Source organism: Oncorhynchus keta, chromosome 20, assembly GCF_023373465.1.
Source record: "Oncorhynchus keta strain PuntledgeMale-10-30-2019 chromosome 20, Oket_V2, whole genome shotgun sequence".
NCBI classification, from domain to species: Eukaryota; Metazoa; Chordata; class Actinopteri; order Salmoniformes; family Salmonidae; genus Oncorhynchus; species Oncorhynchus keta.
The window spans coordinates 12,948,684-12,962,620 of record NC_068440.1 but is presented as its reverse complement, the minus strand read 5'-3'; the positions used below and the strand labels follow the sequence as shown (position 1 = coordinate 12,962,620).

Here is a 13,937-nt window from a genome sequence, read left to right as displayed (position 1 = left end):
TTTGAGTGTATATTTAAACATACATTCCAAAAGGTGCAACCCCAAATATGTTGGCCAGTCCACCCACCACAGGACATTGTTTTGAATGGAAATGGGGAATGCCTGTTGCCCTAATTTTATAAAAGAAACCGGGTGGAGCACCTGGGCTTCAACACAACAAACGAGGGGCCAGCTGTTATCTATTCTACAGCCAAAATAATGGGGATACGGCAGGGCTTTCCTCTAATCCTTGGATGGATGTGGAAACGCAGATGTGTTGCAGCTACACTCGTGAAATCATGATTTTTTTCTTTGATGACAGTTCTATTTGCTGTGTGCAATGCATTTTTGTGTGGAATGGTAATAACACTGTTACTTTCATAACGCTTTGTTTGATTGCAATTTATCCAGCCCACTCAAGCACTATACATATTACAGTAGGACATGTAGCAAATTGATGTCAAGCACATGCTTAGTAGCCTAATGCATGTAGCTACGTAGAATGACACTGCAAATACTGCAAAGATGAATAACTGCATACTGAAACTTCCTAAACAGATTCATAGTTCTTACTTTGGTTATTTCACACTAATTATTGGCAGAGTGGGCAGTATAACACTTGATGACACAACAACCAAGCATTACTCATAATAATACAAATGGGTGACAAAAGGAAGGTTTGCCTTTCATCACGGTCTTACTACTGGGTGCCCATAGTTCTGTATGAAGTTTTTCCACTGGTTGATTGACCTTCCAAACCCACTGTACTAAGACAGCAACTCAGGCCAGAGTGAAAAGCACAGGCAGATTTGAGCTCAGGTGACATTTACATGCTCTGTGGTTTCGCTGTCCCTGTCCTCCTCTTGCTTCGCTACAGAGTCCACCCAACACTCCATCCCATCTACGCTCTTCCCCTGAAAAGAGGAGAAAAAAGTAGCCATTGTAACAGCAGAGATTAAAAGTTAATAAAAAAACGATGTTGACGGGGTCTGGCGACAACAGTACAGTAAGTACGTATGGCATAAAACACAATGAAACACTTACTGAGAAAGCCACACTGTAAAGACTAAGACCGCTTCGGAAGCATTTCATATTTATTAGCAATTTATTCATAGCAATGAATGCTTATGTAATTCACTTGCACATATTATTGATACGAAGAACAAGATGCAATAGCAATATTTTCTTGTTTTTTTATATAAGCATTTATAAATGTGGGTATTTTTATAAACCACGCTACCAGTGAGGATTTCCTACGCTGGACAAGTTGTCACAAATATGAATAAGTCATTGATAATATGCACATTTTTAAAAATGTAATTACATTAAGGGGGAAACATACCATAGCTTAGCTATATTCAATAAAATGTATGAGTTGATTTAAAATTCATGTTTAACCCTTTCTCATGGTTGGTGTCTTGACGGATTTGTCCAAAATAGTGTGACATAAAACATTTTTCTGTCGATGCATTTATGGCAGTTTAAATTGTCGTTTTATCATATCTTAAGCATATATGATATATATTATTATATCATATATTAAGCAGGTAGCCTAGTGGTTAGAGTGTTGAACTAGTAACCGAAAGGTTGCAAGATCGAATCCCGGAGCTGACAAGGTAAAAATCTGTCGTTCTGCCACTGAACAAAGCAGTTAGCCTAGGAACAGTGGGTTGTCATTGAAAATTTGAATTTGTTCTTAACTGACTTGCCTAGTTAAATAAAAGGTCAAATAAAAATATGTAATCAGTTCAATTAGACATTGAACTTGAACCCTGTACATACCCGGGTCTAGCTGTTGGAAAGTTTTTTGTAAAGAGATGTCAGAAATGCAGTTTGACTACATAACATTCCATGTCTCCTTATGTTATGCGGTGAAAACAGTTCATGGGCAAACAAATCCCCCAAAAACCATGTAATTGCAAAATCGAATGCTTCTAAACAAAAGTCACCTTACCTTTATACTTAAAACCTAAATCAATACTGTCATTAACGTGGTTCTTCAATATTTATGGATAATACTTGTTGGATGTGCATTTGGTGTCAAGTTGTAATTACACCATGATATTTTCACACATCATCATCTGATTCAAGAAGGAATTTTCTGAATGACAGTCAAGTGACAAAAAGCTGTTGTGATAAGCTGTTGCATGTGCCAGGTGTTGGGAAACAAAGTTGTTCGTGAAGAAAGTCCTTAAAATGTTTGTGTCTTCACGCCGGTGAAGACAGTTGTGTTTAAATGTAAAATCCCTAGTGAATCGATGTTGATCATCTGTTGTGGTCTGCTTACTTTACAGCAGATTTAACAGAAGAAGCATCAAGTTAATGAGTTCATGTTTTTGTGCCTCGGATTAGACACAGTCTACTGTGAGCAATTATGTATTGAACAACACCAAACGCTATTCCAATTCATTATTCTAGATATAAAGACAACACATGACATATTCTGAAGAACCTCATTAGGCTATGATCTGGGAATGAAATAACATGACAAATACATTTTGGTTTCCATGTTACACCTGCATTTATAAACAATACAAATGGGGCTTAAAATAGCCCACTTGAACACAAATGTTTTACCTCAGAAATCCAAGTACTGGAATAGGCCTACCTTGAAAATCATAAATTTAATCAATTTGTTATGTGAAAAGTACTTGTAATTATTGTAGCCAATTTATAAGATCTTCTGATCCCTTATAATTATCAGTGATTTTCTTTGAGCCGTTTCTGTAAGCGATGTGGCCACTTTTGTATGTTTCCCACCGCTTCAATTGACGGGTGTTGCGCTACTCTGAGGTAAAACCATGTGTGGTTATTATGGAGGACAACAACATCTAATGCTGGCTTCAACTTGGCTTTCCATGAAAACTGTTCCCTCACAAAATGAACCTGGTTATTGGTTGCTTTCTCAGTATGAAAACAACGATGGTAAGATTAACGCTGCCACTACTCATGGCTTTATTAAAGTATGTGTGCCTGCGTTGGTCACATTGGCATCCATGAATACACACCACTGCTGTTGCCTAGGGGAAGCCAGGCTTCCCCAAAAATAAAAAATAAAATAATAATAATCTTTCTTCCCGCTGTGGTTCATAAACTTCCTTAAATTCGCAAGAGTGGAGAAAGCATCCGAGCAAGCGAAACATTTGGCCCCCCCTGACGAAAATAAATGAAATTATAGCCAATCAGCATTCAGCAAAACTGAGTGAGCACAACTGTGAATGATCCTGGCGCACCAAAGAAAAGTGTTACGTTTCGATTTGGCTTCAGACCAATCACATCACCCCAAAAGCAAAATGTAATTTAGAGAAAAAAAAACTTGAATATGAACTAACGTTTTATAGAGCAAACAACGCAATGCATGCATCTAATTTATTTAGTAAGACAAGTCCGTATTATTCTCACATATTTTAGAACGTAATAACATTCATTGGAATATCAATGCATTATTCTTATTCTTAATTATATAAATTATACAAATGTATAACATTGACATCCCCTGAAAAACACAATTAAGTACTTGAAAAAGTCCCTGAAAGTCTTTGAATTTGACTTGCCAATGTCTGTATGAACCCTGCTTGAAGGACATACAGTCCTAGGCCTAATTTATAGAAAGACTCATGTAAGCTATTAAGGGGTCCTTCCCAGTAAGTGAAAGTTAACATACTGTAGTGCACTGATGCGAGATGAGGGCAAAATTCTATGCATCCTTGACATTGCTCTACTGATGTGAAGCCTTGGACATATACATCCATTTTGATTTGTTGAACACTTTTTTGGTTACCACATGATTCAATATGTGTTATTTCATAGTTTTGTTGTCTTCACTATTATTCTACAATGTTAAACAAGTAAAAATAAAGAAAAACCCTTGAATGAGTAGGTGTGTCAAAACTTTTGACTGGTACTGGCAATGACACAAAATGGCTTCTCAACTTTGAGCACTTACTCCCTGCAGAACGGAAAGAAACTATAATGTATACGTTTCTCTACATAAAAGCAAAGACGTTCCTTAGCTAGAAAAGGATATTCATGAGAGATAACAACATACGTCTTTTCATGGATCGTTTTAGCTTTGAAGATAAGAGCCTAGTCAATGAAGGCTGATTCTAATTCTTACATAACTGCTTGAGTAAAGCTTTTTTAATGGTGATTTCAACTTAATAATTTAAATGCTCTGTGTGTTCATGCAACAGCCTCTCCTAGTCTTCAGAATCTCTGTGCATTGATCCAATTGATACCTCCCATTCAGCCTCTCCTGCTTTAAAATGAGTGGTATGCGTGGCCTGACAATCAAAGACAAAATATTGAATATTTTTACCTAAGGATGTACTTCTGTTATTCACTGCCTATGAGAGCCAGCCTCTGTCGGGCACTTTGTAATCAAGCCCATCAGTCATTAGAGATTGGCTGAATATTTTTTTTAACTGTTTTTATTTTTTATTTTTTTTAACTGTTTAGTGCTAAACAGGCAAACCTCACCTCAGCCAGGTTTTTAAATAAGCCTTTGATTCAGTCTATGTAGTGTATGAACACAAATTCCATTCACCTGCATCGAGTAATGATCAACAGTTGTAAGATTTAACAAGGGAGTAATGATACATCGTTACATAGTACTGGTTATGATCATGATCAATTGTTTGCTGGTTATTTCAACAATAGTCAATTAGTGCATTAACATAAGACCAAAATGAAAATACTCTATTAAACATTTTAACAGTTCAATCAGAAAGATAATTTCAGACTTATGAAAATGCAGGGATTGAGAGAGCTAGTGAGAGTGAAAGAGGAAAAAATAAAAGGCATGGCAATTATCGTTTCCATAGCAGGGGCTATTCCAGCTAAGAGACTGCAGCAGCAGCTGTGTGTGAATGCCTACCTGCTTCCCAACGCAGTCTCTCTCTCCGTCACCGTGGTACCCGTCTGTGGCGTCATCTTTCCCGGTCCTCTGCTGCGAGATCGACGGAACCTGGCTCTCCATCCGAGCCCGTGCCTCCCACTCTGCTGCAGCAGTAGCACCTCCAGCTTTGTTTCTCTCCGCCACCTCCTCCTTCTCCCTCTTCTCTTTTGTCTGGGCAGAGCTCTGGCGCTTCTTCTTTCCTCGTCGCTGCTGTGTCTTGCGCCTGTGTGACCCAGAGGCTGAAGGCTCCAAAGCGGAGCTACACTCAACAGGTCCCTCTCCAACAGTTGAGACCTGAGATGGGGCTGCAGATAGAGTTAGCGTTTGGCTCTGGTGCCAAGCCTCCGGGGTGTGTCGGAGGCAGTCTCGCTCTATTTCGGCGGCCTGTATGGAGGAGGGGAGAACCACTACCTCCCCTTGGAGAGATTCGATTTGGAGGTGATGATCCTCGATGGAGCAAGCTGGGGCTGCAGACTGAACAGGCTGCCCTCTCTGTTGGAGCTTCGCTTGGCTCTGAGCAGCTCTCCCTCCCTCCTCTCTCTGCAGTTCTATCTCTCCCTTTCTCTCCTTCAGAGTCTCCCGCTCTCTTTCGAGCTCTTCCTCCAGGTTTTCATTTTGGGCGATTATCTCCTTGTTTTCTCTCCTGACCTGACTCAGCTCTACTTCCAGCTCATCCAATTCACCTTCTGTAACAGTCAGCTGCTCAGTAACTTTAGACAGCCTCATAGCCAGTTCCTCCTTCTCTGCCAGAGCTACCTTCAGCTTCTCCGTCAGCTCAGTAGTGTATTTTTCTATCGACGCACCGCAGTTGTCTTTGGACTTGTCCTCCATTTTGTTAGTTTCCTTGTTCTCCCTCAGCTCCTGAATCTGCGACTGGAGGCTAGCGAGTTTAGACTCATACACAAGTGTCTCCTTGAGAATCCTCTCCTCCAACTGCGCCTTTACCTCAACAAGGCACATGTACTCCTCCTTGAGCTCCTGATAGTTCACCTCAAAGTTCTTTTCTGCAAAAGAAAATGTATTCCTCTGCTTTTCAATCTCCTCTTGCAACTCCACTACTTGTCTCTGCTTTTGTTCATTTTCTATCATGAAGGATTGGATTTTTTCCATTTTGGACTCCACTTCCTCTTTCATGGCGTTGTTGGTTTCCATCAAAATCCTCTTTTCAGATTCCTGCTTCCTCCACTTATTGTCCCAGCTCTTTTCTTGCTCTTTGGACTGGTTTTCTAGCAGCTCATTCTTTTTCAGCAGCATTTGGATTTCCCTCTCCATTCTGACCCTTTCTTCTCCACCCTTTCTAAATTCCTCAACTTGAACATCCTTGAGTTGCACCACCAGCTCTTCGGCTTTCGAGCTGTGCAGCGCCATCTTCAAGTCATCTTTCAGTGCAAAGATTTGGTGCAACAGCTCATCCCGCTCGTCCTTGTACACGTTTCGCAACTCCTCCAGAGCCCGGCCATGCCGGATGGACGCCTCGTTAAGGAGATTCTCGGTGTTGAGCTGGCTCTCCCTTTGGAGGTCTTCCCGAAGGAGAATGAGCTCTTCCTCGTGGCTGAAGAGGAGCTGTGTCCTCAGCCTCTCTAGTTCTGCCTCCTGTGACTCAGCCATGCGGTCCAGCACTGCGTCCTTTTCCCGCTCCATCATCTCCAGTTTGATCTTGTAGTTGGTTGTCTCCGACTCATGCTTGGCCTCGATCTCTACTGCCGACTCCGCAGCGGTGGCTAGCTGGGCCTTCAGGTCATCGATGGTTTCCTGGAGGAGCTGCAGCTCGCCCTGAAGACTCTCACGGACAGCGATGTTCTTGGAGGCCTGCTCCACCTTGGACCGGGCTGAGCGGAGGTCATGGAGGTGGTCAACCACCTGACCCTGGAGGTTGAGCTTCTCCTGTGCCACTTGGGACAGCTCCTGTCTGGTCTTCTCACGGAGCACCTGGGCCTCTTGGAGCCTCTGCTGAAGCACTACGATCTTGCCCTTGAGCTCGATCACCACCTCGGGACTAGGTCTGGTCACGGATTGCTGGGATTTCAGAAGCTCTAGCTCCTTGCGATGCTGCGCCGTGACCCGCTCCAGAGCCGCAGAGTGCTGCAAGCGAAGCTCCTGCTTCATCTGGACTATCTGCTCACCGTACATCTCGTCTAGCTCCGTCCTGAGATGATCCAGCCTGCGGGCTGAGTCCTCCTCCATCCTCTGGAGGGTGTCACACTCTGACAGGCTGCCCTGGTGGCATCGCTTCTGGAGGTCTTCCACGGTACCCATCAGCTGCTGGATCTCGCTGGAGGACATCCGCTCCTTCTGCCTGGAGGCTGAGAGTTCGCCCCTGCAGGACTCCAGCTCTACCCTACAGCTCTCAAGCTCACCCTTACTGCTCTCCAGCTCAACCCTACAACTAACCAACTCACCCTTACTGCTCTCCAGCTCAAACCTAAAGCTATCCAGCTCACCCTTACTGCTCTCCAGCTCAATCCTACAGCTATACAACTCACCCTTACTGCCCTCCAGCTCAACCCTACAGCTATTCAACTGATTCGTAGTGCTCTCTAAGTCCCTCTTACAGTTATCCAAGTTACTCTTACAGCTCTCCAGCTCTTGGGTCTTTGCAGTAATTTGCTGGTTGAGGTCGTTTAAGCATTTCTCAGAGGTCGTCAACTCATCCTTTAACTGGTGGAGGGAGGAGTCATGTTCTGACATGACTCTCTCTTGCTCAGCGATCAGCAGTTCTTTCTCGTTCAACTTTTGTGCAAAAGTCTCCTCAGTCATTCTTCCCACCTGTGCAAGCTCCACCTTGAGCATGGTCAGTGTACGCTCATGTTCTGTTATTATTGCAGTTTGCTCCGAAATCAGCAGATCTTTTTCATTTACCCTTTGGGCAAGTGACTCCTCAGCCCCTCTGCCCACATGTGTGAGATCTTTTCTAAGTTGCATTAGGGAACGCTCATGCTCTGCCATAATTCTCTCCTGTTTAGCAATCAGCAAGTCTTTCTCATTTAACCTTTGTGCAAATGACTCTTCTGTTCTTCTTTCCACCTATGAGGAAAAGTAATTATTAGACATAAATGTAAAATGTAATTAAAGCCTCATATTTAAACGGCTGAAATAATTCTACAAACAGCCTTTAAAATAAATTGTGTTTTTGTAAGGTAATAATAATAGGAAATCTAAATCAGATTTTAAAACACACCTGGTAATCAACCACCTTTAAAACAGATCCATTAAATAGATCAATACAAGCAGACGTTTTCACATGAATGACAGGCACTGACTAACACCAACTAGGCAGCCGCCTCACCATCTCAGCCTCCTTGAGCCGGTGCTGGAGCTGGCTGATCTGCAGCAGCTGCTCCTCGTTCAACTCATGGTGCCCTCTGACCTGGCTGTCCATCTCCTCCAGCTGCTGCTGGTATTGGACAAGCTGCTGCTTGGCCTGCAGGAGGTCCTGCGCTGTGCTGCTGTGGCTGGTGTTCCTCAGCGTCTCACCTGCCTGCAGCTGTCAATTAAACCAGAGGGCGTTCATGTTCCCATGGAAATGACAGAAAACAACATCCCCACCATAAAATATATGAAAATGTTGATAGAGCAGGGAAAAGCTTCCGAGACAATAAGATGACATAGGAAAAATACGATATAATAGGACTGGTACAGGTATGTCTAACCTAGGGTTGGAAAATTCCTGTAACTTTCCCAAAATTCCCAGGTTTTCCAGAAATTCCAGATGGTGGATATCCAGATTTCCTGCTTTTTCACACCCGTTTATGGGAATCTTCCAACCAAGTTCTCTGGAAAACCTGGGAATTATGGGAAAGTTACAACTAACCCTACGCTTGTCATGGGTTTCTACCTCACCTGCCTAATGTATTTTTCTTACTATATTATAGACTAGGGTGGGATAATATGTTATAGGGTAGTGTTATAGCCTATGCAAGAATGTCTTACCTGCTGGAACTGAATGTGCAGTTTCTGGCTCTGCTCAGTCATCTCCAGGAACTCCCTCATGACCTCATCCTTCTCTTTACGAGACTGCTGCAGATTGGCTGTGAGTTGTGTGATGATGCCGTCGCGCTGCTTCAAGGCAGCCTCGAAGTCCTGCAGCTGGAGAATCAAAAAGAAAACATTGTGTATACCTTGCATAATCAACGGCAGTGATTCACAAGTCACACTTTACTATGAGAAAGAAAATCGTACACTGGCTTGACAAAGTGTGGTCTCAACAATGGAAGTAGTTAATTTGGGATATTTGAGGGTAAAGGAGTATGGGTGGTAATACGATCACAGATCAATGTTTTTAAACCAAACAAGAAAAGTGATGTATTCCATTGAAAAGGGAAATACCAACAATAGTTTATATGCACGTTACATGTGTGATATATTTCACTTGATATTTACAGAGTTCTCTCATATATTTGAGTAGTATTCTGAATATCAGAACATAAGAGAGCTCTCATATTGCTAATAACTTCGCTACCCTAACCATTTCTAAGCTGCATCCTCAACCAAAGGTCTTATGCAATCTGCTTGATGAATTAGACTCAAACATTTTTAATGTTATATGAACTTTTGCAGTTAACGGGGGAAGCAGGTTATTTACTTTTTTCTTTAACTACCAATTTGAATTCCTTCATATATACACAGAGCGCACATTACCTGTTGCACGCCCTCTGTGCCAAAGGCCGCTCTAAATTCCTCCAGCTGTCGGCTCAGCTCCTCCACCACCAGAGTCTTGGCAGCCAGCTCTTCCTCCATGACCTGTACCCTTCCGCCCCTCGCCTCCTGCTGCACAGGGTCCACTTCCTCCTGTCGTGTGGGGGGGGGGGGTGACAATGGCTAGATGAGAAATATTCTAACATCCAAAATAGCCACAGAACAGAGGGGGGAAATGGTACCTGTAGCTTGCTTTGCAAAAATTAGCATCCAAGACTGCCACAGAGCTGAGGGCGAAATGGTAGCTAGCTTAGCAAATAGCTCATCTCAAAAACCACCACTGAAGCAATTAGTTAGCATCCAAGACCGTCACAGAACTGAGGGGAATTATATAAATTTACTAGTCAACATCAAAACTGCCAAAGAACTGGCAGCCATTAAAGAGCACAGTGCTGGCAATGGTTCCCTCTTTCGCATTAGCTCTGTATTTCACTACTGTTACCTTATCTGTCACACTTCCCTTTTTCTTTCTACCTAGTTCTCTTCTTTTCGTTCTCAGAATGGTTTTAACTTCTTAACTCTCAAACAAAATCACACACAGTCAATCACTTAATTTGCTGTTTTTCTCAGCCTCTAACCCCTCTTTCTCACCATCCCTCGCTCTTCCTACCTGAAAATGGCAAGATTACGTGTGATTTAGCAAATGAGCAGCTCTTGTATAATTGTCCCCCCTCTCTAGCCACTTCACCACTCCATCCCCAATCTCTTTTTCTACTTCTCTTCCTCCCCGTTTTCCTCTTTCTCTTCTGACTTCCAGAGTAATTTGCACCTCTGAAATGTCAATTTCCCTACTCCCCATCCCTGCTGTTAAACTGGGGAGTGGAAGTTAAAGGATGACAGCAGCAGCCCGCCGACAATGCTGCTGTTGCTGCTCTGCAGTCCTTCGCCTTCAAATTAAAACCACTTCACAAGCTGAGGATCCCAGAAGCAGAGAATAAAAGGGACTTGGTTAGTGAGTTAGTCTGGGGAAAATCTCAGGGTTAGAAGGTCAGAATGCAGTGCGGAGACAGAGAAAACATGTTACATTTTAAAAAAAGAGTGCAGTCAGTGCAGAGGTGAGTTGGCTTGTTAACGAAAAACAGTGGCTCGTTGTCTAGTCAATTGTCGTACTGTACCCAGATAAACTCCTTGGAAGTCTCCATTGGGATCTCGGTCATCTCAAGGCAGCCATTCACCTGTTAATTCACAATACTGTTTGGTAAAGCAGGAGGATTTCTTGGTTCAGCTTCCCATTGTTCACTCATGTACAAAGCACAGAGTGAAGGATGTAATTAAATGTGGTATTTTGGTTCCGTCGTACATGTCAGACTTAATAGAATGACTGCCGCCTTCTTCAAACCATTAAACTCGGTGTCAGAGGCAGAGCTTTTAATGGCGGCCATGTAGAAGAGGGGGAGGTGAGAGGTGCGCCATGACTACTTTGACTTGTCAAGTTCAGATAAATGACAGAAGGAGACTTGGAGAGCTGAGAGTGCCTGGCAACAAGCTAGCCGAGTCACGTGGTCTGTTCCAAGAGGAAACCTGGGAAAAGGCAGGACCTAAGCCCCTAATCCTCAACAGCAGAAGCCCTCAGTAACAGATCTATGGTCAGTTTACCCTTTGTCAAATCTGAACCAAATACTTAAGATGAGGAAATAAATAAGACATTTTGCAATTTGGGTGAACTATCCCTACAAGTACAGTATATTAACACCAATAAAAAGAGTGTTCTATGTTTGTTGTAAACTATGACAAAAGTAACTCACCTCGGAGGAGTAGTCTTCGGCTGTGGTGGACACTTCACTATCTGGCTGCCATAGGAAACAACAGGAGGATTCATCAGACTCACCATAATAGGCCCACCGTGTGTCACCAGAACAAGTGGCCCACACAAACACAGCCCCACCAGCGGAGCAGAGTGCATTACAATTTAACAAGAAGAAGGAAAAACAAAGCTTGAAAGTGCATTAAAACTGAAGGACCATAACTACATGAGTCAGCAGTTTTAGCTAAAACAAGCCCATCCTAGGTCAACATTGTGTGTACAGTTAGTATTCTGCTTGACAGTCCCATTACTTCAAGAGTGAAAGTACAGTGAGAGAGGGACATTCTGGGGGAGCAGTTCATGATATGACAAGCCTATTGTTCTCTCATTTCCGTTCTTGTCAGTTTCTGGAGAAGAATAAGTCAATAATGGCGATGTCAAATGCTGTCTGCCCCTTTGACCTAGATCCAATGGGGCATTTTGGAAGCATGCTGTGCCACATTCAATTACGGGCCGCAACCTACTTTTTATTCAATTGAATAATGGCAGATCATTAGAGCCTTTTCTATAAAGGGGCTAATTTCACTTTAACAAGATAAAAAGTTAGAACACTATGGGGCAAGACGAGGAGAAATTAAATGAGAGGTTTTATTGTCCGAGTTAAATGGCACATTAGGCCAATAGTTCCTTTTCATTGAGGATCGAGAATGGCTTTGGTATCGGCAACAGTCTAGCCTATATTGCTTGGACTGCTTGTTGAATTCTGGTGATTCTGGGGAAGGTAGAATAGGAAACGGCATTGGATGTGAACAATTTGACACTTCTCTTTAAGAAATCACATGTCCAAGATCCTGTGGGGGATTGGAATAACATTTATCTAGGTTAGGCCTATCACTTGACAATTATGAAATCGGAAACGTGAATATGAATTTCAAAGATCGTCAAGCAGCTTATCATGGATTTGACTGTATCAGGACGTCAAAACATCAGATAATCAGCCTCTATTATACCACTTGTGTCAGATGGGAAATGCGGTTCATCCGTTTAAGATATGCGCAGGTGAGAGACAATACAACAGGTTAGTGCTCACACAGATCTCTGTGAAGCCATCTATCTATACAAGTGCTCTGGAGGGGAACACTTTGAAGCTGGTGTTTCCACAGCAACCCCTCACTGCAAGGGAAGTTGCATGGCTACTAGGAACGTCGGTGTTAATTCAATGGTGCGACCTGGGCCAATTACACCCTTTGTCTTGGGTACGAAAACAAATTGTGAGAAGACAGACAAAAAAAATGTAAAAGTGTCAACTAAATGTTTGAACCGTTTATCAGTCTCATTATGACAAATATGGATTCAGATGAGTCCGAATTCAACGGCATGAGTCCAAACTCATGAGCACCTTGGACATATGAACATTCTACCATTAAAATGACAGAAGTGGCCATTCGTGACAAACAGTTAGGCACGGTGCTGATCAAAATGTCTGCATGCCGACAGAAATACATTACGATGGAAAAAGTGCTGAGCTATACCTCAAGAATACTGACCACCAAAAGAAAAGACCGGCAGCAGCCACTCTATTCAATCACCTCCAGGTCCGTTTTGTGCTACAAGGCCACAAAGCTTTCCAACACTACAATGAGGCGGCTCAACCTGTTTAAAGGCAAATGTATGTTGCCATGGCAACCCATCATTTCCCAGTCACATTCGGGCGACAAGGGGAGGAAAAAAATGTGGTGTGGTTTTTCAGCAACAGAGGGAATGAAAATTATTAATGCTGTTCGTGACACAAGTGCTACAAAAGAACAGAAGGGAGGGAGGAAAGGGGAGTTTGCATTGTTCGGCGTAGGTGGAGTGCGGAATTGGGGGTGGCATGGTACATGCACCTTGTTCGACACCTGCGGATAAGCTCAAGGTTGTGAGGGGCTTCCCGATTGTCTGTGAAACGCATTAAATATTTCACATTGACGATGTAACGGCGAGTCGAGTTAAATTAATAACGGCAGACTAAGGCGGTCATTTGAAAGAGGGAGAGATTGATTGAGCGAGCGAGCTTGCAATGAAGCAATTAAAAACAAATGTCTGAAAAGCTGGGAAAAGCAGCCTGAACAATTATTATTTTGCTCATTATCTAACCAGAGTTGAAGAAAAACAAAACACACTAAATAATACTTTAACCCAGCACAATAACAATATTCACAAATAGAAAGAAATGCAGTTTGCCAGCTGTAACTTCAAATTCTGCTAAAAGGTGTTGTGATTCAGCAAATCAAGAGCTTACAGGGACACTTATTGGCTACTCCACTGTTTAATATTGAACCATTGAAAATCGGCACACACAAAAGTAGCTCATGGCAACTGCATAGGTTACTTCAGGGGACTGTTGTTTGATATCTGCTCAAATGGATTCAGACAATGGCTTTGATGCAACAGGGTCTACGTCATTGAATATCTCTCTGTATGCGTTATAACCAAAAATCTTTTTATGTCATGTCTGTAATATTCTATTTAACATTGACATGTTAGTAAATTAGCAGACACTCTATCCGGAGCATCTTACAGCACCTTAAAACTGTAGAAATGCTTTAGAAATAAAATAGTATATTTAGCATTAATTCATAT

General features: G+C 42.5%; 1 protein-coding gene across 7 annotated transcripts in view; it reads right to left on the bottom strand.

The window, feature by feature from the left end:
• The window catches only part of LOC118399423 (A-kinase anchor protein 9-like), a 125,824-nt gene that overhangs the window by 90,307 nt on the left and 21,580 nt on the right, over window positions 1-13,937 (bottom strand). For 5 of the 7 annotated variants that reach the window (XM_052472082.1, XM_052472084.1, XM_052472088.1 and 2 more), the window contains exons 3-9: window positions 11,317-11,361; window positions 10,687-10,746; window positions 9,515-9,664; window positions 8,807-8,962; window positions 8,163-8,360; window positions 4,856-7,900; window positions 810-893 (exon numbers count right to left, since the gene is read on the bottom strand). In XM_052472082.1, the coding sequence (XP_052328042.1) occupies window positions 810-893; window positions 4,856-7,900; window positions 8,163-8,360; window positions 8,807-8,962; window positions 9,515-9,664; window positions 10,687-10,746; window positions 11,317-11,361 (3,738 nt within the window). The remainder of the gene's footprint in view (window positions 1-809; window positions 894-4,855; window positions 7,901-8,162; window positions 8,361-8,806; window positions 8,963-9,514; window positions 9,665-10,686; window positions 10,747-11,316; window positions 11,362-13,937) is intronic. The other 2 variants (XM_052472087.1, XM_052472086.1) reach the window with 2 other exon arrangements.